Genomic DNA, 21,653 nt, shown 5'->3' with positions numbered 1-21,653 from the left:
ATCTTTGCAGCTGCCTAAATTCATAACCAAACTACTGGCAGGAGGACAAACTTCTATCTTTTATAAAATACACCAGAACTCTGTGCACAGTGGTAGCCTGTTAATTTTGAAATTATGTTCAAATCCAATTCCAGCCACTGAAGTTGTCAGTTTTAATTTCTGTTTAAATACAAAATAATGGCCAGCATTATTTTCTCCCTGGTGAAAAGGACATACAAGCATACTCACTTCCCTTTACAAGAGATGGAAGTGTGTCAGGAAATAACTTATACCTTTGGGTGATGCACCTATTATGGTTGAATAGCTGGCAGTGAGTTGTGTTTATGAGGTGTGCTGCTGTGCTATTTGTCCGAGAATCTGATAGGAATATTAGGTATGAATGCTGATTAATGGATTGATGCACCATCAATAACTCTTGGAGACAGGAGGCAAACGATAGGTTTTTATTAGCTGCAAAAAACCACCACACAACATCCTGGAGACTGGGCGGGGAGCAGTGCCTCCAACCACCTTTATACAGGGGTCTGTGGGAGGAGCCACAGGAGCAGTCAGCAGAGAGGCGTGTCCAAACAGGTATATGTAGTTCACCACATGGATATTGTTTGTAAGTGAATTATTAGGATGTGATGGTTTGAACAACAGCTAAAGCATTCAACTTTCACTATTCCAGTAAACTTATTGAACTTCGAACAATGGTGCATCCATATACTTGGGGCTTGACTCATGGCAGTAATATTTATAGCCAGCTTCTACTGTTATGTGATGAGTCCTGAATAAATGGAGCATCTCTTCTGCATTCCGATTCCTCCATCCAGACCTCCAAAAACATAAAACTTTCCATTGTTGGATGGGTCAGATTCATCATCTGTACAACTGTCAGCAAGTGCATCAGGAACCATGCAATCCATTTAGAAATTGCAGGCTCTGCTAATTTCTGATTTTGGAACTTCTGTTAATGTATGCAGCTCCATGCTTTCAATGTAAACATTCACAGCATACATATAAGAACTTGTGAAACAGTACCATTAGACTATCTAGCTGTTCACCACTAAAAATGATCATAGCTAATCTACTTCAGTAAATGTTTACTGCATTAATCTCTTAGCATTTGGTTCCTCTGATTTAAAAAAAATCTATTAATAGTTATCACAAGGAAACTGTATGTAATTAGCACACTGCTTGCTTTATAATCAAGAATAGATTACACAATTCCAATCCATATCATGTATTATCTAAATTAACTCAGACCCTTTAACCACAATTATTCATTCTAGTCAATATTCAAATTATTTCCTTACCAGTGCTGTATAGAGTGTACACACAGATGCAGTGGTTACAATAGAAATCCACAAATTTATTCCAGTAACTGCAAAAGCAATTGAGAAAAAAGTTCACATAATTTAAATTCTAAATGATCAGAAATTATGATGAATCAAAAAATAAAATTTACTGTAAGAATCTGGGCATTGGCAGCTAGGCCTTTATTATCCATCCCAAAATGATCCTAAACTGGACAGTTTGGACATTTAAGAGAGTTTAACAGATGCACTTTAGTCAGACTGCATTTGGAGAATTGTGTGTGGTTCTGGTTGCCCTACTAAAGGAAAGGTGAAACCATGGAAAGGCTGCAGAAGAGGTTTTCTACGATAGTAAATCACACGAAATGCTGGAGGAACTCAGCAGGTCAGGCAGTGTCTATGGAAATAAATGAACGGTCAACGTTTCGGGCTGAGACCCTTCATCTGGACTGACAAGGAAGCAGGAAGACACCAGAATAAAAAGGTAAGGGAAAGGGAAGGAGGATAGCTGGAAGATGATAGATGAAATCAGATGGGTAGGGAAGATAAAGGGCTGTAGAAGAAGGAATCTGATAGAAGAGGAGAGTGGAAATTAGGAAAAAGGGAAGGATGAGGGAATGGACAGCGAAATGATTGGGAGGTGAGAAGAGGTAAGAGGTAGGAGACCAGAGTGAGAATAGAAGAAAGGGGGAAGGGGATAAAATTACCAGAAGGAGAAATTGATATTCACGCCATTGGGTAGGAGGCTACGATGATGCCTGGATATGAGGCTATAAGGTTGGACAAACTTATAATTTCTTCTCGTAAAAACAATAGTCAGGTAGGTATCCATGACGAACCAGCAAAATCATAGTCAATGTTCGAAGTACATTTATTATCAAAGTATGTACTCTATACATTCAGGGGCATATCTACGGAAAATAACGCCTACGCCAAGCACTGAAATTGCGCCCCCGTCCAAACAACTGACACCCATCTTTTAGATAACTTTACCATAATATCAGCTCAAAAATACAAGTCAAGCTCGTTAATCTTTTAATTAACAAGTTATGGCACTACATGAAAATTATAACCGCACCTTCCTTGCTTTCACCGATGCAAATTGGTCTATGATGTGATCAAAGTCAGTTTTTTCAGTTTCTTCTCTTTCTACACTCAGCAGAGCGAAATCACAGACTCTGCCTTGACCCATGGAGGCTCTCAAATACAAAAGTCTTAGTTTTAACTTGCTGAATGATCTCTCACAGCTGGCAATGGAAACTGCGATGGTTAGCATTATCTGAATAGCAATGCGAAGATTGGGGAAGACACTCTCATCTCCGTACTGAACAATAAGTTGAAGAAGCTCTTCAGGTCTTGATATTTTCATGTTTACCCGCCTTGATAGCAACATTCTGCAATCCAAAATTTCTTCATATAGCTGCTGTCCATCAACATCAGAGCTGTACAATTCGCCCGAATTTTTGCACTCCTTCAGATCATCACTGTCGGCGCTGTAACAGTCCCTCGACATCGAGAAGAAACCCAAACTTGGCGTCAGTGTCTTGCATACGAGCGAACCTTTCGTCCATTTCTCTGTGAAGACGGTCGAGTGTTTTCTTCTTGACTCTTTCCATTTCCTCCTTAGCTGTTAACCCAGCGTCTCTCGAGTTCTCATCAGCCATTCGTTTCTTTCGTCTCTGACGTCTTTCAACTTCAATATTCCATTCTCGACAGAGAACGACTTCTTCTTCGAGTGACTCACTGACCAACACTTCTCTTTCATCATAAAAACGATCTCAGAGGGCTTTCAAATCCAGGGTACCATCGTGTAAATTCATGCTAGGATCCTGCAGCCTCTTTTGAATACGGTCAATGCTAATGAGTACTTCGTTCCAAAATCCTAGCAAAATCAGATCATCGTAACTCAACATGCAGTTGTACAGCTGCCTTGTGTCACTTCTTGTTTCACTGGTCTCGTTTTCATTGTCTGTCATGTCCTGGAGAACTTGAAGCATCTTCTCAAGGTACCTGTTGACAGGCTTCACTGCTTCTGTCCTTGCACTCCACCTGGTTTCGGACTCCGACTTAACAACCACAGGCACGGCATTTTTGAGTTTTCCCAGCACTGTGCTGAACACCAGAAAAGCACGTAGAGAGTTTCGATGGTTCCAAAAAATCATTGTATCCTGCTTGGCTGCATGTACACCCACAAGTTGAGTGAGTGATTGCCAGTTGTTTTTCTCACTTATTCTTTGATGAACACCACTTCTGTGTTCAGCCATCTCAGTGGCATTGTCATAGCACTGTGACCAACAATCTTGTAGTCCATTTCATCCTTCTCTAGCTGTTTCAAGATGTCTTCAACCAAGCTCTCAGCTTCCTTCTGGCTTATCTGGATAAACCAAGGAAGGTCACTCTGACACAGACTGCTTTCCTCTCAAAACCAAGTTGCACATAACTCACTACTTCTGACATCTGCTCATGGTGTGTCTGATCAGGAGTCCAGTCGAACATGAGACCATAGTACTTGGCTTTACGAATGCTTCTCAGTAAACTCTGGCGAACAGTGGATGCCATCATGTGGTTGAATTTGTTCTGGACACCCGGTGAAAGATAAGATGTGGATCCAGGATGACTTTCCACCTGAGTGAGGTGTTCTTTTCTGACAGGTCAAAGATGGCCAGTGGTTTCAGTAAGCCAAGGAAATTATCCCACATTGGAGTCATCGTCTAGCTGAAGTGACTCCCTGTGACCTCGCAAAGCCAGGTTCTGAGTTGCAAGGAATTTTATGCAGTGAAAGATTCTCGTCAAGATATCATGCCACTTCTGTTTTTCTTTCTCAATCTGTGACTGAAATACCGCGTCAATAACTCCTCTGTTTCCAGCTAAATTTCTTTCCATTTCTTTCTACTGTGTGAAGTATTCCTGACAATTCTTGGCATTTTCATGAACACTTTCAGGTACTTTCCACTGGTTGAATCCATTTTCCTGCTGCAATGAGGATTGTTGGTCTGACCAGGAACAGAGAAGACAACAGATACAAAATGCAGACTTTTTAGGAGGGGAATAGACCAGCCATGAGCGAGTCACTTCCTCACCATGACTATTTCCTAATTTCCTCTTGAACCAAGTTTTGTTCATTGAGCAGTTACTTGTTGGTAGGAAAGGCCCCTCACTGTTCTGGAAATGCTTCAAACCTAGCTTTATTATTTCTGTTCTCAATGCATCAGGCAGAATTGCTTTTCCAGTATCCTTGTCGAACTTCAGAAGTCCATGTCATGCTGTTCAATCACTCTGGTGTGACAGTTCGAGGCTCTGACAACATCCAGTTCACTAGGTTCAGTCTCGTCAGTAAACTCAACATCATCTTTCCCTTCTGTTGTGTCCATGTTCTCTGGGGCAGCCTCACTCTCAATCTCATCATACTTGGATTTATCTGACTTGACTTTCTCCTCGGCTTGTGACACATTGGTACTTGATCCACCTTCGGATTCTAACTAACTTGTAGCAGGTGCAGACGACTCCATAGAATGTGTCGAACTACTTGTTCCGGGCTTTTCAAAGAAGGGCATGAAGAATGTGCTCGACTTCTTGGCTTCCTCCTCCTCCAACTTTCGTCTCTTCTGTCCTTCAGCTCCACCTTCCTTCTTCTTCGTGAAGAAACATTTCATGGTCTTTTTACACAATGCTCTGAAATAAGGCCATACCAGTAATTCTCACCAATGATAATCAAAGACAGATCATACATTTGAAGAAAATTCTTTTTTCACTATCTGAGGATGGTTTGTCTGACTTTAATAGAAGCTGCTTAGTGCCGCCCCCCCCCCCTTCAAGTGACGCCCAGGGCACGTGCCATACCTGCCATACCTTAGATACGTCACTGTATACGTTATACAACCATGAGATTCTTCTCCTAACAGGCAGTCATTAAACAAAGAACCCATTAAAAAGAAGACCATCAAAGACCAAATGTGCAGAAAAGAAACAAATCATGCAAACAATAAACTCAAGCAAATAGCGTTCTGAACTGAAGTGCACAAAGAAAGTCTGTCCCCAGACCATTAGTTCAGCACAGATCTGAGTAAATGTCGTGGAGCAGCAAGCTGAAACGGCCCGTCCTTCGCCTCAGGATCATTAGTCCAGGTCTGCAATGATCATGCTCCTGTGCCCTCAGACATTTGTAAATACTGGGAATATTTTGAAAATGCAGCCTTGTTGGCAGTAATTTCTTACAGGAGTTATACTAGCCAATGCTTCATGCAGTAATGTAAAGACAGAGATCCACCAATCATACAATCAGGAAAACTCACTAATGCCTCTACTGTCTGAGGAGGTTGAAGAGAGCGGGACTATGCACATTACAGTATACTTGCATCCCACTGATGCACAGTAGGGAGCATTCTAACATGCTGCCTCACTGTGTGGTATGGAAACTGCACTGCAGCAGACAGGCAGGCTCCAGAACAGGTTGTCAAAACTGCCCAACACGTCACTGGCACTTGCCTACCCTCCATCAAGGACACACAGATAGGTGTTTGGAAAAAGGCTAGTAACATCATGAAAGATCCCAGACACCTTGCTCATATGCTGTTTGTCCACTCTCATCAGGGAGGAGACTACATAATATCCATACCAGGACCACCAGACACAAAAACAGTTACTTTCCCCCAGCAGTAAGGCTGATTAAACCCTCCACTCACTAATTCAACCTTTCACACCTATAACCACCACTATTTTATCATTTCCTTTCAGTCACATAATACACAGATACTCCTGTGTCCAGCATCAATTTATGAACATACAATCAATCTATGTATATCAAATGTCTTATGTATTTATATTTGTGATTTTTTTTTTATTACTGTGTTCTTTATCTTAATGTTTTTTTCTGTGCAGCATCAGATCTGGAGTAAAAATTATTTTATTCTCCTTTACACTTGTGCACTGGAAATGACATTAAACGACATTGAATCATGAATCATAGAAACATAGAAAACCTACAGCACAATACAGGCCCTTTGGCCCACAAAGTTGTGCCGAACATGTCCCTACCTTAGAATTACTAGGCTTAACTATAGCCTTCTATTTTACTAAGCTCCATGTACCTATTTAAAAGCCTCTTAAAAGACCCTATCATATCTGCCTCCACCACCGTTGTTTGCAGCCCATTCCACACCCTTACCACTCTGAGTAAAAAACTTACCCCTGACATCTCCTCTGTACCACTTCCCAGCACCTTAAACCTGTGTCCTCTTTTCAGCCATTTCAGCCCTGGGTAAAAGCCTCTGACTATCCCGCAAGATCAATGCCTCTCATCATCTTGTACACCTCCATCAGGTCACATCTCATCCTCCTTTGCTCCAAGGAGAAAAGGCCGAGTTCATTCAACCTGTTCTCATAAGGCATGCTCCCCAATCCAGGCAACATCCTTGTAAATCTCCTCTGCACCCTTTCAATGGCTTCCACATCCTTCCTGTAGTGAGGCGACCAGAACTGAGCACAGTACTCCAAGTGAGGTCTGACCAGGATCCTATATAGCTGCAACATTGCCTCTCGGCTCCTAAATTCAATTCCACAGAGTCAACCTATGCAGCTGCTTTGAGCGTCCGATGGACTTGGATCCCAAGATCCTTCTGATCCTCCACACTGCCAAGAGTCTTACCATTAATACTATTTTCTGCCACCATATTTGACCTACCAAAATGAACCCCTTCACACTTAACTGGGTTGAACTCCACCTGCCACCTCTCAGTCCAGTTTTGCATCCTATCGATGTCCTGCTGTAACCTCTGACAGCCCTCACATTATCCACAACACCTCCAACCTTTGTGTCATCAGCAAACTTACTAACCCATCCCTCCACGTACTCATCCAGGTCATTTATAAAAAACATGAATAGTAAGGGTCTCAGAACAGATCCCCAAGGCACTCCACTGATCACCAACCTCTGTGCAGAATATGACCGACTTACAACCACTCTTTGCCTTCTGTGGGCAAGCCAGTTCTGGATTGCAATATCCCCTTGTTCCCATGCCTCCATACTTTCTCAATAAGCCTTGCATGGAGTACCTTATCAAATGCCTTGCTGAAATACATATACACTACATCTACTGCTCTTCCTTCATCAATGTGTTTAGTCACATCCTCAAAAAATTCAATCAGGCTTGTAAGGCACAACCTGCCTTTGACAAAGCCATGCTAACTACTCCTTATCATATTATACCTCTCCAAATGTTCAGAAATCCTGCCTCTCAGGATCTTCTCCATCAGCCTACCAACCGCAGATGTAAGACTCACTGGTCTATAATTTCCTGGGCTATCTCTACTCCCTGTCTTGCATAAAGGAACAACATCTGCAACCCTCCAATCCTCTGAAACCTCTTCTGTCCCCAAAGATTATCACCAGAGGCTCAGCAATCTCCTCCCTCGCTTGCCACGGTAGCCTGGGGTAAATTTTGCCTGGTCCCAGTGACTTATCCAACTTGATGCTTTCCAAAAGCTCCAGCACAACTTCTTTCTTAGCATCTACATGCTCAATTATTCTGATTTGCACTCTTCATAAAATCTGGCAGATATCAGCCAGCAGTCCAGAGGTACAGATCATTCCAACAAAAGTCAGGGTGGCAAAGTCCATCAAAAACATAGCCATCAATTGAGAGGCCAAAATACGGGCTCCCAACATTAGTGTCTCTGCTTTCTTGGCCTTCAAAATTACGAGTTTCTATCTAGGATACAGCAAAGCACATTATATAATTTCAATTTGTTGTTGAATCCATCCTCTGTCTTCCCACTAATTTTTGCTTCATTGTTTGTTCTCTCTTTTGCTTTTACATTAGCTTTGACTTCCCTTGTCAGCCAAGGTTGTACTATTTTGTCATTTGAATATTTCTTTGTTTTTGAAATGCATCTATCTGGCACCTTATTCCCCTTTTGGCATGTCTTTTCTATTTCCTGTTGTAATCTGTGGTCCACATCCAGCTACTGTTGGGAGGCCTGAATTAACTGCCATCAAATAACTGCCGAACTGTAACTACCCTTACAGTTTCTTAATTCAACCCACGAGGATTCAACATCTTCCGATCTTATGTCACATCTTTCTACTGAGTTGATGCCATCCTTCACCAGCAGAGCCATGCCTCTCCCTCTGCCTATATTCCTATCCCTCCAATTCAAACCTTGGACATTAGCTACAACTACAACTATCCTTCAGCCACGATTCAGTGATGTCACAATATCATACCTGACAATCTGTAATATTGTAACAATATCATCCACCCTATTACTTGTACTTCATGCACTTTGATATATACCACTTTGAGTCCTGTGTTTGCTACTGTTTTTGATTCTGCATCCCTAATGCACTGATGCTCACCCTGCTGGCTGCAATTTTGTCCTATCATCTGCTTGCCCTTCCTGACAGTATGACTGCACACTATCTTTGCTTTCTTACCATCTATCCTATCCTGAATCCCTTCACTCCAGTTCCCACCCCATCCACCCCCCCCACCCCGCTAAATTAGCTTAAACCCTCCCTAACAGCATTAACAAACCTGACCATGAGAATATTGGTCCCCTTCAGGTTCAGGTGCAACCCATCACTTTTTTACAGGTCATACCTCCCCTGGAAGAGATCCTAATGATCCAAGAAGCTAACGCCCTGCCCCCTATTCCAGCTTCTCAACCACACATTAATTTGCCAAATCATCCTGCTTCTACCCTCACTGGTGCGTGGCACAGGTAGCAATCCAGAAATTACTACCCAGGAAGTATTGCTTCTCAGCTTTCTACCTAGCTCTCTAAATTCTCTTTTCAGGACCTCTTTGCTTTTTCTTCCTATGTCATTTGTATCAAGACATCTGGATGCTCTCCCTCCCTCTCCAAAATTTTGTTGACGCAATCCAAGGCGTCCCTGACCCTGGCAACTGGAAGACAGCAGAGTATCAGGGTGTTCCATTCAAGTCCACAGAATCTTACTGTTACCATCAGGTGGAAGGTACAGAAGCCTGAAGGCTCACACTCAGCGATTCAGGAACAGCTTCTTCCCCTCTGCCATCCAATTCCTAAATAAACATTGAACCTTTGGACACTACCTCACCTTTTTTTAAATATATAGTATTTCTTTTTTTTGTACAATTTTTAATCAATATACATACCTGTATATTGAGGGAAGTTTGTGTAGAGATAGCAGGAGCTCTGACGGAGATCTTTAAAATGTCATTAGAAACGGGGATTGTGCCAGAGGATTGGCGTATTGCTCATGTGGTTCCATTGTTTAAAAAGGGTTCTAGAAGTAAGCCTAGCAATTATAGACCTGTCGGTTTGACATCAGTGGTGGGTAAATTAATGGAAAGTATTCTTAGAGACAGTATTTATAATTATCTGGATAGACAGGATCTGATTAGGAGTAGCCAGCATGGATTTGTGCGTGGAAGGTCATGTTTGACAAACCTTATTGAATTTTTTGAAGAAGTTACAAGGAATGTTGACGAGGGTAAGGCAATGGATGTAGTCTATATGGACTTCAGCAAGGCCTTTGACAAAGTTCCACATGGAAGGTTAGTTAAGAAGGTTCAGTCATTAGCTATTAATGCTGGAGTAATAAAATGGATTCAACAGTGGCTAGATGGGAGATGCCAGAGAGTAGTGGTGGATAATTGTTTATCGGGAGGGAGGCCAGTAACTAGCGGGGTGCCTCAGGGATCTGTTTTGGGCCCAATGTTGTTTGTAATATACATAAATGATCTGGATGATGGGGTGGTAAATTGGATTAGTAAGTATGCTGATGATACTAAGGTAGGAGGTGTTGTGGATTTCAAAGCTTGCTGGGAGATTTATGCCGGTTAGAAGAATGGGCTGAACGTTGGCAGATGAAGTTTAATGCTGAGAAGTGTGAGGTTCTAATTTTGGCAGGAATAATCCAAATAGAACATACAGGGTAAATGGTAGGGCATTGAGGAATGCAGTGGAACAAAGAGATCTAGGAATAACAGTGCATAGTTCCCTGAAGGTGGAGTCTCATGTAGATAGGGTGGTGAAGAAGGCTTTTGGAATGCTGGCCTTTATAAATCAGAGCATTGAGTACAGAAGATGGGATGTAATGTTGAAATTGTACAAGGCATTGGTAAGGCCAAATTTGGAATATTGTGTACAGTTCTGGTCTCCGAATTATAGGAAAGATATCAATAAATTAGAAAGAGTGCAGAGACGATTTACTAGGATGTTACCTGGGTTTCAGCACTTAAGTTACAAAGAAAGGTTGAACAAGTTAGGTCTCTATTCATTGGAGCGTAGAAGGTTGAGGGGGGATTTGATCGAGGTATTTAAAATTTTGAGAGGGATAGATCGAGTTGACGTGAATAGGCTGTTTCCATTGAGAGTAGGGGAGATTCAAACGAGAGGACATGATTTGAGAGTTAGGGGGCAAAAGTTTAAGGGAAACACGAGGGGGTATTTCTTTACTCAGAAAGTGATAGCTGTGTGGAATGAGCTTCCTGTAGAAGTAGTAGAGGCCAGTTCAGTGTGTCATTTAAGATAAAATTGGATAGGTATATGGACAGGAAAGGAGTGGAGGGCTATGGGCTGAGTGCGGGTAGGTGGGACTAGGTGAGATTAAGAGTTCGGCACGGACTAGGAGGGCCGAGATGGCCTGTTTCCATGCTGTGATTGTTATATGGTTATATACCATATAAAATATCCCGAATAAAATTAACATATTTATTTATTCTTAATGTATTGTATTGAACTGCTGCTGCTAACAAATTTCACGTCACATGCCAGTGATTCTGATCTCCTGTCTGTTCCCTTAACTATTGAGTCCCCTATCACTACCGCTCCCTCTTCTCCCTCTTCCCCTTCTGCACCACGGACCTATGCTCAGTGCCAGTAACCCAGTTTTCCTGGCATTCCCCTCAGAGGTCAATCCCCACAACAGTATCCAAAGCAGTATAATTATTATTGAGGGAATGGCCACAAGGGTGCTCTGCATTAACCGCCTATTCACATTTCCATTTCTCCTTACAGTCACCCAGCTATTTGTCTCCTGCAACTTAGGGATGTCTACTTCCCTGTAACTCTGATTGACTATCTCCTCACTGTCCCTTACAAGCCAAAGGTCATCCAGCTGCTGCTCCAGGTTCCTAACACGGCCTTCAAGGAGCTGCAGCTGGATGCACTTCAGACTCCGGTTCTCCCAGAATTCCAACATCCAGCATGAAGAACACACAACAGCTGTTTATTTAATTCACTAGGTACAATAAGAGAGAAAAAAAGGGAACCTTAATAAATGCTTACCCTGAGCCAATGCCTCTTTCGAGCCAAAGCCTCCTTTGAGCCAAAGCCTGACACTCCTACTCTCACCACTGGCCTGTTCCTAACAATGGCTGCCCCACTTGTCCCTTCTGCACTTTTAAACAAGTGTCACTGAACTTCAAGAAACCTTGTTGCTGTAGCCATGCTCCTGCCACTGATTAGGCTGCTGTATTTATTGAGATACAGCGCGGAACAGACCCTTCCAGCCCTTCGAGTCATGCCACCCAGCAATTCCCCCAATTTAATCCTAGCCTAATCACAGGACAATCTATAATGACCAATTAACCTGCCAAATTATACAACTTTGGACTGTGGGAGGAAACCCACACACTAACAGGGAGAATGTACAAACTCCTTAGAGGCAGAGGCAGAAAATGAACCTGAGTCGCCAGTACTGTAAAGTGTTGTGCTAACTACTATGCTACCATTTACAGCATGGGGCATCAGAGTTTGGAGTTCACTTCTGGTGTCCTTCGTAGCAAGTTTATACTTCCTTCCCATAAATGCGTAGGTTTCCTCCAGGTCCAAAGGTATAGCGGTTAGTAGGTTAATTGGTCATTTGTAAATTGTCCTGTGATTAGGCTAAGGTTAAATGGGGGATTGCTGGATGATGCATCTCACTGGGCCGACGATTCTATATCTCTAAATAAAATCTTACAGTACAACTGCCAATCATTGCAGGGATCTTCTTAATACCTAATAAAGTCTACTAGAGTTAAACACACACATAGCAAATAATACTCTGCAGATTTTCACAATTGAACCTTTCAATCAAGCTGTAAGCCAAAAAAAATCTTGAAAGTATTTAGTTATACAAACAAACTTTCCTTCCAGACAATAATTAAAACTTAAACCAAAAACTTCAGATGCTAAAAATCTGAAATAAAAACTCTTAAGTGTTGAAAATACTCAGCAGGTCAGGCAGCATTCTATGAAATATGGCCGAATTTGCCAAGTATTTTCAGCATTTGCTCTCTTTACCCTTTTTTTTTACTTCTGCATACTTTGCAAATGGTACAAATGCATCTCCTCCTGACCCAAAAGTCTTTTGAAAGTACAGATTTTGGATATTTTCAGAATTTGGAATATATAATAAGGTAGTTGGGATCGCCATCATTTCCTACACTGAATTTACCTGCTACCAGTAAGCAGTCTTTGGCTTACACATCATCACACATCTGCACTGATACAGCCTTTCAGCATGTTAGATTTTCATCAGCGATAATCTTGGCAAACTCATCAATTAATTTCTCTGCTGCTTCATGATCAACAGTCACTTTATCACCACAACTCTTTCAAAAATTTATGTATTCCTTTTCTTGAATTTCTGCAATTAGCCTGCTGAATATTCACAATTTCTTTCAATTTTCAGTTCATCCTGATAGATCTTTGCTTATTTCATGACCAGCATTCCACTAAGTGGCACATGGTCCTTCCAACTGACAAATCCACTCTTTCAATACATGATTGAGGTTTTCATTTTTCACTTTATGCAGTGGTTTTCTATTTTTCATAAATTTCTGTTCATTACAAATATGAGGCCACTTCTCAAAACTGTCTGTGGTATGCAGAGACCTGTGCATTGCCTGGGAACCTTCCCAGTGCCTTGTGGAATTTTCCATTTCTGCCGTCATGTCAACACTCAAAATAATCCCTTTGCTAGTCTGAGATAAACACTGCAGAAAATACTGCCTTTTGTATGATCATTCAAATTTGGAGCAGCAGTTGGCTACTCAGCTCTTTAAGACCTTAATAGGATCATGGTCGAAATGATTGTTACCTTCACACTTCAGCTTACCCACTGTACATTTTCACTCTCTTGCTTGCAATAAAATCTTATAAACTCTATCTTCAAAATATTCAAAGAAATTTCCAAAATCTCACAACCGTAAGAGAAAAAAAAAAAAATTGTGTCATCTGACTTGGATTGACAATCCTCAGCTGGACCACAAGTGTTAGAAGAAAAACATAATAAGGTAATAAGATATAGGAGCAGAATTGGGCCACTTGTGCTCCACTATTTCATCATGGCTGATACATTTTTCCTCTCAGTCCCACTCTCCAGCCTTCTCCCCACATCCCTGTGCCAATGAATTCCACAGACTCCCCGCTCTCTGGTGAAAGAAATTCCTCTTCATCTCCATTCTAAAAGGACACTGTTCTATTCTCAGGCTGTTTTCTCCAGTCCTAGACCCAAACCAAAAGAAACACTCTCTCCACATCCACTCTATCAAAGTCTTTCAACATTTGATAGATTACAGTTAGGTCACCCTTCATTCTTCTGAATTCAAGTCAACACCGGCCAAGAGCCATCAAATGCTCTTCATATGTCAAGCCACTCAATCCTGGAATCATTTTCATGAACCTCCTTTGAACCCTCTCCAGTGTCAGCACATCCTTTCTAAGATAAGGGCCCAAATCTGCTCACAATATTTCAAGTGAGGCCTCATCAGTGCTTTATAAAGTCTCAACATTATATCCTTGCTTTTATGTTCTACTCTTCTTGAAACAAATGTTAACATCACATTTGTCTTCCTCACCACCAACTCAACCAGCAAATTAACCTTCAAGGAATCCTGCACAAGGTTTCCTAAGTCCCTTTGACCTCTAAGTACCCCATAACTACTTCCTTAGCTATTGATTCCAACATTTTCCCAACCACTGAGGTCAAACTAATTAGTCTATAATTTCCTTTCTTCTGCCTCTCTCCCTTCTTGAAGAGTAGAGTGACATTTACAATTTTCCAGTCTTCCTGAACCATTCCAGAATCTAATGATTCTTGAAAGATCACCACTAATGTCTCCACAATCTCTTTAGCCACCTCTTTCAGAACTCTGGGGTGTACACCATCTGGTCCAGGTGACTTATCTACCTTCAGACCTTTCCGTTTCCCAAGAAACTTCTCCCTAGTAAAGGCAGCTTCACACACCTGTGACCTCTGAGACTTGAAATTCCAGCACACTGCTAAGGTCTTCCACAGTGAAGACTGATGCAAAATATTTATTCAGTTCATCTACTGTTTCCTTGACTCCCATTACTATCTCTCCAGCATTGTTTTCCTGCAGTCCGATATCCACTCTAGGCTCTCTTTTACACTTTATGTAGCTGAAGAAATTTTTGGTATCTTCTTTAATATTCTTGGCTAACTTACTTTCTTATTCTATCTTTACCTTCTTAATTACTTTCTTTAGTTGCCTTCTGTTGATTTTTAAAAGTTTCCCAATCCTCTAACTTTCCACAAACTTTTGCTATTGCTTTTACATGCCTACTCTTTGGCTTTTATGTTAGCTTTGACTTCTCTTTTTATCCACGGTTGTGTCATCTTGCCTTTAGAATACTTCTTCCTCTTTGGTAAGTATGTATCTCTGTCTTCCAGATTGCTTCCAGTAATTCCAGCCATTGCTGCTCTGCTGTCATCCCTGCCCGTGCTCTTTTCCAATCAATTCTGGCCATCTCCTCTCTCATGCCTCTGTAATTACCTTTACTCCACTGTAATACTGATACATCTGACTTTAGCTTCTCCTTCTCAAATTTTAGGATTAATTTGAACATATTATGATCACTTGTCCCTAAGGGTACTTTTACCTTAAGATCTCTAATCACAATACCCAATCCTGTATAGCTAATCACCTCGTGGGCTCAACCATGAGCTGCTCTAAAAAGCCATCTCCTGGGCATTCTAGAAAATCCCTCTCTTGGGATCCAGCACCAACCTGATTTTCCCAATCTATCTGCATATTGAAGTCCCCCATGACTACTGTAACACATTGCCCTTTAGGCGTGTTTTTTCTATCCCCCCATTGAAATTTGTAGACCACATCTTTACTACTATTTGGGGGTCTGTATATAACTCCCATCAGGGTCTTTTTACCCTTGCAATTCCTTAGATCCACCCACAATAATTCAACACCTTCTGACCCACGCCACCCTTCTGCCTTCCTGCCTATCCTTTTCATACATGTTTATCCTTGGATATTAACCTCCCAGCTGAAATCTTCTTTCAGCCATGATTCAGTGACGCCTACTTCATACATGCCAATCTGTAACTGTGCTACAAGTTAATCTACCTTATTCCATATACTCTGCACATTCAAATATAACACCTTCATTCCTCTGTTCACGCTTTTTGATTTTGTCCATTCGTCCTGTTGATTGCAATGTTGCCCTATCATCTGCCTCTCCTTGCTAGGACTCTCACTATACACTGACGTTGTTTGTAAACCAACTACCTCATCTTCAGCGTTATCTCTCCGGTTCCCATCCTCCTGCCAAATTAGTTTAAAGCATCCTGAACAACTCTAGTAAACCCAGCCTCAAGGATATTGGTCCACCTTGGGTTCAGGTGTAACCAGTCCCTTTTGCACAGGTTCTACCTTCCCCAGAAGAGATCCCAATGGTCTATAAATCTAAACCCCTACCCCCGCACGAGTTCCTCAACCATGCGTTCACCTGCCAAATCATTCTATTCTTACCCTCACTGGTGAGTGGCATAGGCAGAAATCCAGAGATTACTACCTTTGAAGTTCTGTTTTACACCTTTCTGCCTACAGTAGCTCCCAATAATCTCTCTTCAGGACCTCCTCACCTTGTCTTCTTAGGTTTGCACTGCTTGCCTTTTGGAAAGGCAGATGATGTCAACTTATAGCAGTACATTATAGATGAGATCAAAGGTCATATGAAGGCTAGATTTAAGTAACATTAAAATATTAAGAATGCATTAGTAGCCAGTGTTCAACTTACCTTTATGACTTATAATTCCCAAAATAGATTTGAAGTACAGGATCAAAGCTAAATCTGTTCTCATTCTCATGCAGCAGCAGCTTTGAGTTCTTCTAGGTAGCATTGCAGGACATTAGTACACCCAGACATATTAGCTGCTGTAACACTGTAATTGTATTCATCTCATTATACCAACTACTGAATTAAGGAGCCTGGACTCAGAAACCTTCTATCAGTCTGAATATTGTTCTTGGAAGGGGAAAGCATATTAATTCTCTACATTGTCCACCATTGAGCACATCTACATGGAGCATTGTTGCAGGAAAGCAGTATCCATCATTAGGGACACCCAGCACACAGGTCATGCTCTCTTTTCACTGCTGCCATCACGAAGAAGGTACAGGAACCTCAGGACTCACACCACCAGGTTCAGGAACAGTTATTAATCTCAGCCATCAGGTTCTTGAACCAAAGGGGATAACTTAACTCAATTAACTTGCCCCATCACTGAAATATTCGCACAATGTATAGACTCACTTTCAAGGACATTTCATGTTCTCGATATTTTTATTATTATTATTTACTTATTTTTGTATTTGCACAATTTATTGTCTTTTGCACATTGGTTGAAAACCCATGTTGGTGCAATGATTCTATTATGGTTATTGTATTTATTGAGTATGCAACACAAGAAAATGAATTGCAGGGTTGAATATGTAAACATATATGTACTTTGCTAATAAATTGATTTATTTTGAACTTTCTCTTGTTGATCCTCCTCAAACTGAAAGAAAAATCTATTATTTAAAAGATTTATTATTATTCAATTTATGTTAGTTTGAAACCCCAACAAATATGATTGATGACCTGCACCATTACTGTAAAAACGCATTAAACAATACTAAAAAAATACACCCACCCCTCAAAAGTATAGAATTATTGACACAAGCCAACCAACATGAATACTTTAGGATATCTTGATATATGTAAGAAATGAAATTACATTATGCATATTATTTATTCCAGATGTCCACAAAGCACTGTGCATCTAGCACACTTTTGAAGTTAAGTCACTTCCATCAAATAGAAAATGTGATAGAATCTCCTGCCAGCAATAATGCCCAGGTAATCTGACTTAGTCATATTCACTGAGGGATAAATGATGGTCAACACTCAAGGAAAAACTTTCCTGCTCATCTTAACATCATGCCCAAAAGTGCAGCACTCAATGTGGTACCCTGAACTTTGCCCACATTTTTCTGGAGTGGAAGTTGAACATAACTGCTTCCAACTCAGAAGAGTGCTATCCACAAAGCATGACTTGTAGTCTTTCATTTAAACAAAATAAGTATCATAAGAAAATGTCACTTACCCTGGCTTAGTGCTAATGATGGTGCATACGTGACAATGCCAAGATAAAAGAACTGGAGAGTGAAAGACAATAATATTACCTAAGATACAAATTAATGACACAATAAGGATCTGTTTTATATCCACTTGACATAATCAAGTTTTTTTAGTATAATTAAAGGCCTAAAAAGAATTCATTGGTTAAAATGCTCAATTTTGCCAAGTCCTATCTATATGTTAGGATACAAACAGGAAACACTTAATCAGCTCATGGATGATATTCTCAGGACATGAAGTTTGAGGCAATGACAAAAGATTGGATAAACTGAGGATCAGAGAAGGCTGATGGATTATATAAGATTATAAGTGGTCTAGGTAGGGTAAACAGAAAATTTTATTCCCTTAGCAGTGGAGTTAAATCTTCATCAGGACAGAGAGGGAAAGGATGAGATGCCTGAATTAGAAGGTGGAGGGAGGGGAAAGAGGCTATCTGGGAGGTGATAGGTAAAGCTAGGTCAAGGGCTGGAGAAGAAAGAATGTGATAGGAGAGGAGAGTGGATCGTAGGAGAAAGGGAAGGGGAAATTAGAACCTAGGAGGAAATGGTAGGCAGTTGCGAAGAATTAAAAGGTCAGAGTGGGGAATGGGGTGGGGTGGAGTAGGAATTAGTTCACCAGAAGCAGAAATTGATATTCATGTCATCAGGTTGGAGGGTCCCCAAATGGAATATAAACAGTTGCTCCTTCACTCTGAGGGTGATTATGGCACTCGAGTAAGTACCAGTGAAACAAGAAAATAGGAAACCACAATTTTTCTAATAAAAGCATGCAGTTGCTTATAACTTAAACAGAATTTGCCATTACATTTCATTGAGAGGAAATTTGAGAATCCAGAAGTTGTCAGCAAGACAAGTAAGTGGCATCAGTAATGTATGAACCATCCGCATACCAGACAGGTGCCAAGAGGAACTGCACAAAAATTACATGAAATTGCAGATATCAAAACCCAATTGCAATCACATAGAATTCGAAGAACATTTTTAAATGTACTTTTGAACTTACCATATATATCATGAAGCAACAAACAACTTGATATCTCACCATCTGTCCAAATCTTCTATTAAGATACTGTGAAAATATAATTGATTTTTTTCTATTTTACTGCATGGTTTACTTGTAAAAACAAAGCAAAACCACTAAGAGACTACGTGAGGGACTCAACACTGTATGATGTTTCCAAATACTGTAAACTGAGTTCCAAATTGAAAAAATTACATACTATCCTTTATGACGAAACCAGCAAAGACAAATGATCTTATATAGCGATATAGAACTAACAAACTAGCATAGCAATAGTGAAACAAGTGAAGCAAAGTTCGGTAGAAAATTCTGTAGAAAAATTTGCCAAGAGCAATCATGGTCATGAGACCATGATTGCTTACATCATCGGATGTAGTACATAACGATGATGATAACAAATATATACATGTAGCTGTTTAGAATGCTTCCTAGTGGCCATAGTATGTGTGGACCATTCGTCAATGGAACTAGGTTAAGAAATTCACTACGCAACTTGTAATTAATTGAAGCTGACACGTTATTATCTCTGTACAAATGGCAATGTAATTATGTTGACCCCGCACCAACAGCTTAGAACATGAATTCTACTGTGCCCTCTGTACCAATACTCACTCAGACCATTTGTCCAATTTATAACACTGAAATAGGGGATCTCTGTTGGCCAAATGATTGATCCTTTCCTTCTGCAGTCCCTGGCATGGGGGTTCTTCCTTGCAATGGTGGATCTCTTGAGAGTTATCACTGACAGCACACTCAAAGTGTCCACTTTTATACTTTTATACTCGTTCCTTACCAATTCAAATATTGCATTCTGGTGTCATTGGCTGTAGGTCACCTGATTGACCTTTAACACCTTATTGGCTTTGCTCTAGGCCAGCATCCATTTATTGCCCTCTTCCCAACAAGTGACAGTCAGTAATTTATGGCTTTGTTCTCTTCAGTAACCAACTAGAATCACACCAGGCAGGCACCAACCCCCCAACATTCACAAAGCTGCATGTTATGTTATATCAAAGAACACCTCACAAAAACTTCTCATTCGGAAATGGTCTCCAGTCCAGCAGATTACCAGAAACATCATTGTGTCTATTTTAAAACACAGAAAGCAAAGCAACTTCATCTGACAAAATGGAGGATATAAAACACTTCCGCAAAATGGTAGCCTCCATCTCCAAGCACATGGCAGGAACAAAGACAGTTGAACTGTCTGCTTCGACCGTCCTTGACCCATTCAAGTTCAACATTTTCCTCCATATTTTAAATCCGCCATGGCCAACAGCATGTATAAGCGGCACACAATGATGACGATGATGGTGATACACAATTTGGAGTAGAGAAATCTAAAATTAAAGGCAATTGAACAAGCACAGTATTCAGGTCATACAATTCCCACTGGGAATATTGGAGTCACAAAGAAGTCTGTTTCAAAGTTATTCCATATTAACTAGAGCTGTGATGCATAATATCTAACCTACAGAGCACAATTAAACCACCCTACAAGATGCACTCCTGTCTACCTAATGGTTAGATTTTAACCACTCTCTATTCGAGCTAATCCAGTTTAAGAGCTATCAACAGTCATGCAGCTGAAATGGAAATTGGCTGTCCAATTGTATATTAATATGGCTTACCAATTTTCTGTAATACCAACAGAGGATGCAGATGTAGGCCTGGGATATCCAAGGACAGCCCCCAGCTCCCTAAGAGAAGCATTCTGTGACAGTAGTGATTTCTTAGTTACCACCAGTAGGACTGTGGAACATGTAGCATCTAGCTATTCCACTAAAGAAAGTGGTACCTGTAAATGCTTTTATTCTGAGGGGGGAGGTATAAATAGCTATGTTTTCTAAGGAGAAGCTGCTTTCACCGCAACTTTTCTTAATGGCTTTTGCATTTACTTCAGAAGTTCCGTTTGTCTCAGAGCTCCATCAGTACTAGTAACCACTGGGCTTTAGTACTTTCATTGAAATAATATTCTTTCTTCTCAACAATCCGAGAAATGCTCAAGTGCTTTAAAAAAAAAACTAACTACTGCAGATGTGGGGATTTGAAATATAAACAGAAAATGCTGGAAAGACTCAGCAGGTCCACAAAATCTGTGAAGCAGAAACATTGCCAAAATGTCAAAGTCATTGACCTGAATTTTAAATATTCTTCTCTCTCCACAGATGCTGCTTAACCTGGAGATTTCTAGCTCATGGGTAATGCTGAGGCCATTTACAAAGTTAAAATATTAGTATGGATTTGATGAATGCAGCAAAGAGAACCACCACTTGTGTTCTAAAACATGACAAATTGTGTCAGCATCTGCAAAGTATAATTAAAGTAAAACACCCTTCTGTTAGTGGCCCTCAGAAGTGACTTGGATTAGAAATCCTACATCCCCATGAGAGCACTGAGCCAGAAGATATAAACTGGGAAGAAATTAAAAACAAAATGAAAATTTAAAAAGTTTACCTCATAAGTGCTAATTATGTTTAGTCTGTAGAACAATGGAATGTAGATCAGAGTAGTGGCTATCATTGTAATTAACCAAGTGAAACCAAACATCAGAAACATCATCCCAAAGCTGTATACTTCTGCTGGATTTCCAATCACTGTAATAATAAGGTTAGTAAAGACTCATTTAAGTAAAATAGTACTTTATACTTTCATATGACTATAAACTTATTGTAATTGTGTTACCTGTTGTTAAGAATTTAAGGTTTATTGTATCGTCTAAGCACGTAAATATACAGTTTTTCTAAATTGTTATTAGCAGAGACATTTAAATAAAATCTTGCAGTTTGTGCTGATAACAAGGTCAGATTTACTTGTAACTGTCTGTAATGAATTCTTGAGGGCTCTTCTGCTTGAATAGACATAGAGTCATAGAAAGGTACAGGACAGAAACAGGCTCTTTTGCCCATTTAATCCGTG

At 40.5% G+C, this 21,653-nt stretch overlaps 1 protein-coding gene across 1 annotated transcript in view; it reads right to left on the bottom strand.

Moving 5' to 3' along the window:
• The window catches only part of LOC132379912 (sodium-coupled monocarboxylate transporter 1-like), a 58,387-nt gene extending 37,094 nt beyond the window's left edge, over positions 1–21,293 (bottom strand). Inside the window, exons 1-4 of the mRNA XM_059948254.1 lie at positions 21,192–21,293; positions 18,717–18,782; positions 17,680–17,731; positions 1,299–1,366 (exon numbers count right to left, since the gene is read on the bottom strand). Coding sequence (XP_059804237.1) covers positions 1,299–1,366; positions 17,680–17,731; positions 18,717–18,782; positions 21,192–21,293 — 288 coding nt within the window. The remainder of the gene's footprint in view (positions 1–1,298; positions 1,367–17,679; positions 17,732–18,716; positions 18,783–21,191) is intronic.
• Positions 21,294–21,653: the final 360 nt, after the last annotated feature.

The sequence above is a fragment of the Hypanus sabinus genome, chromosome 23 (genome assembly GCF_030144855.1).
Source record: "Hypanus sabinus isolate sHypSab1 chromosome 23, sHypSab1.hap1, whole genome shotgun sequence".
In the NCBI taxonomy this organism is placed as follows: Eukaryota; Metazoa; Chordata; class Chondrichthyes; order Myliobatiformes; family Dasyatidae; genus Hypanus; species Hypanus sabinus.
This window is presented reverse-complemented; position numbering and strand designations above follow the sequence as displayed.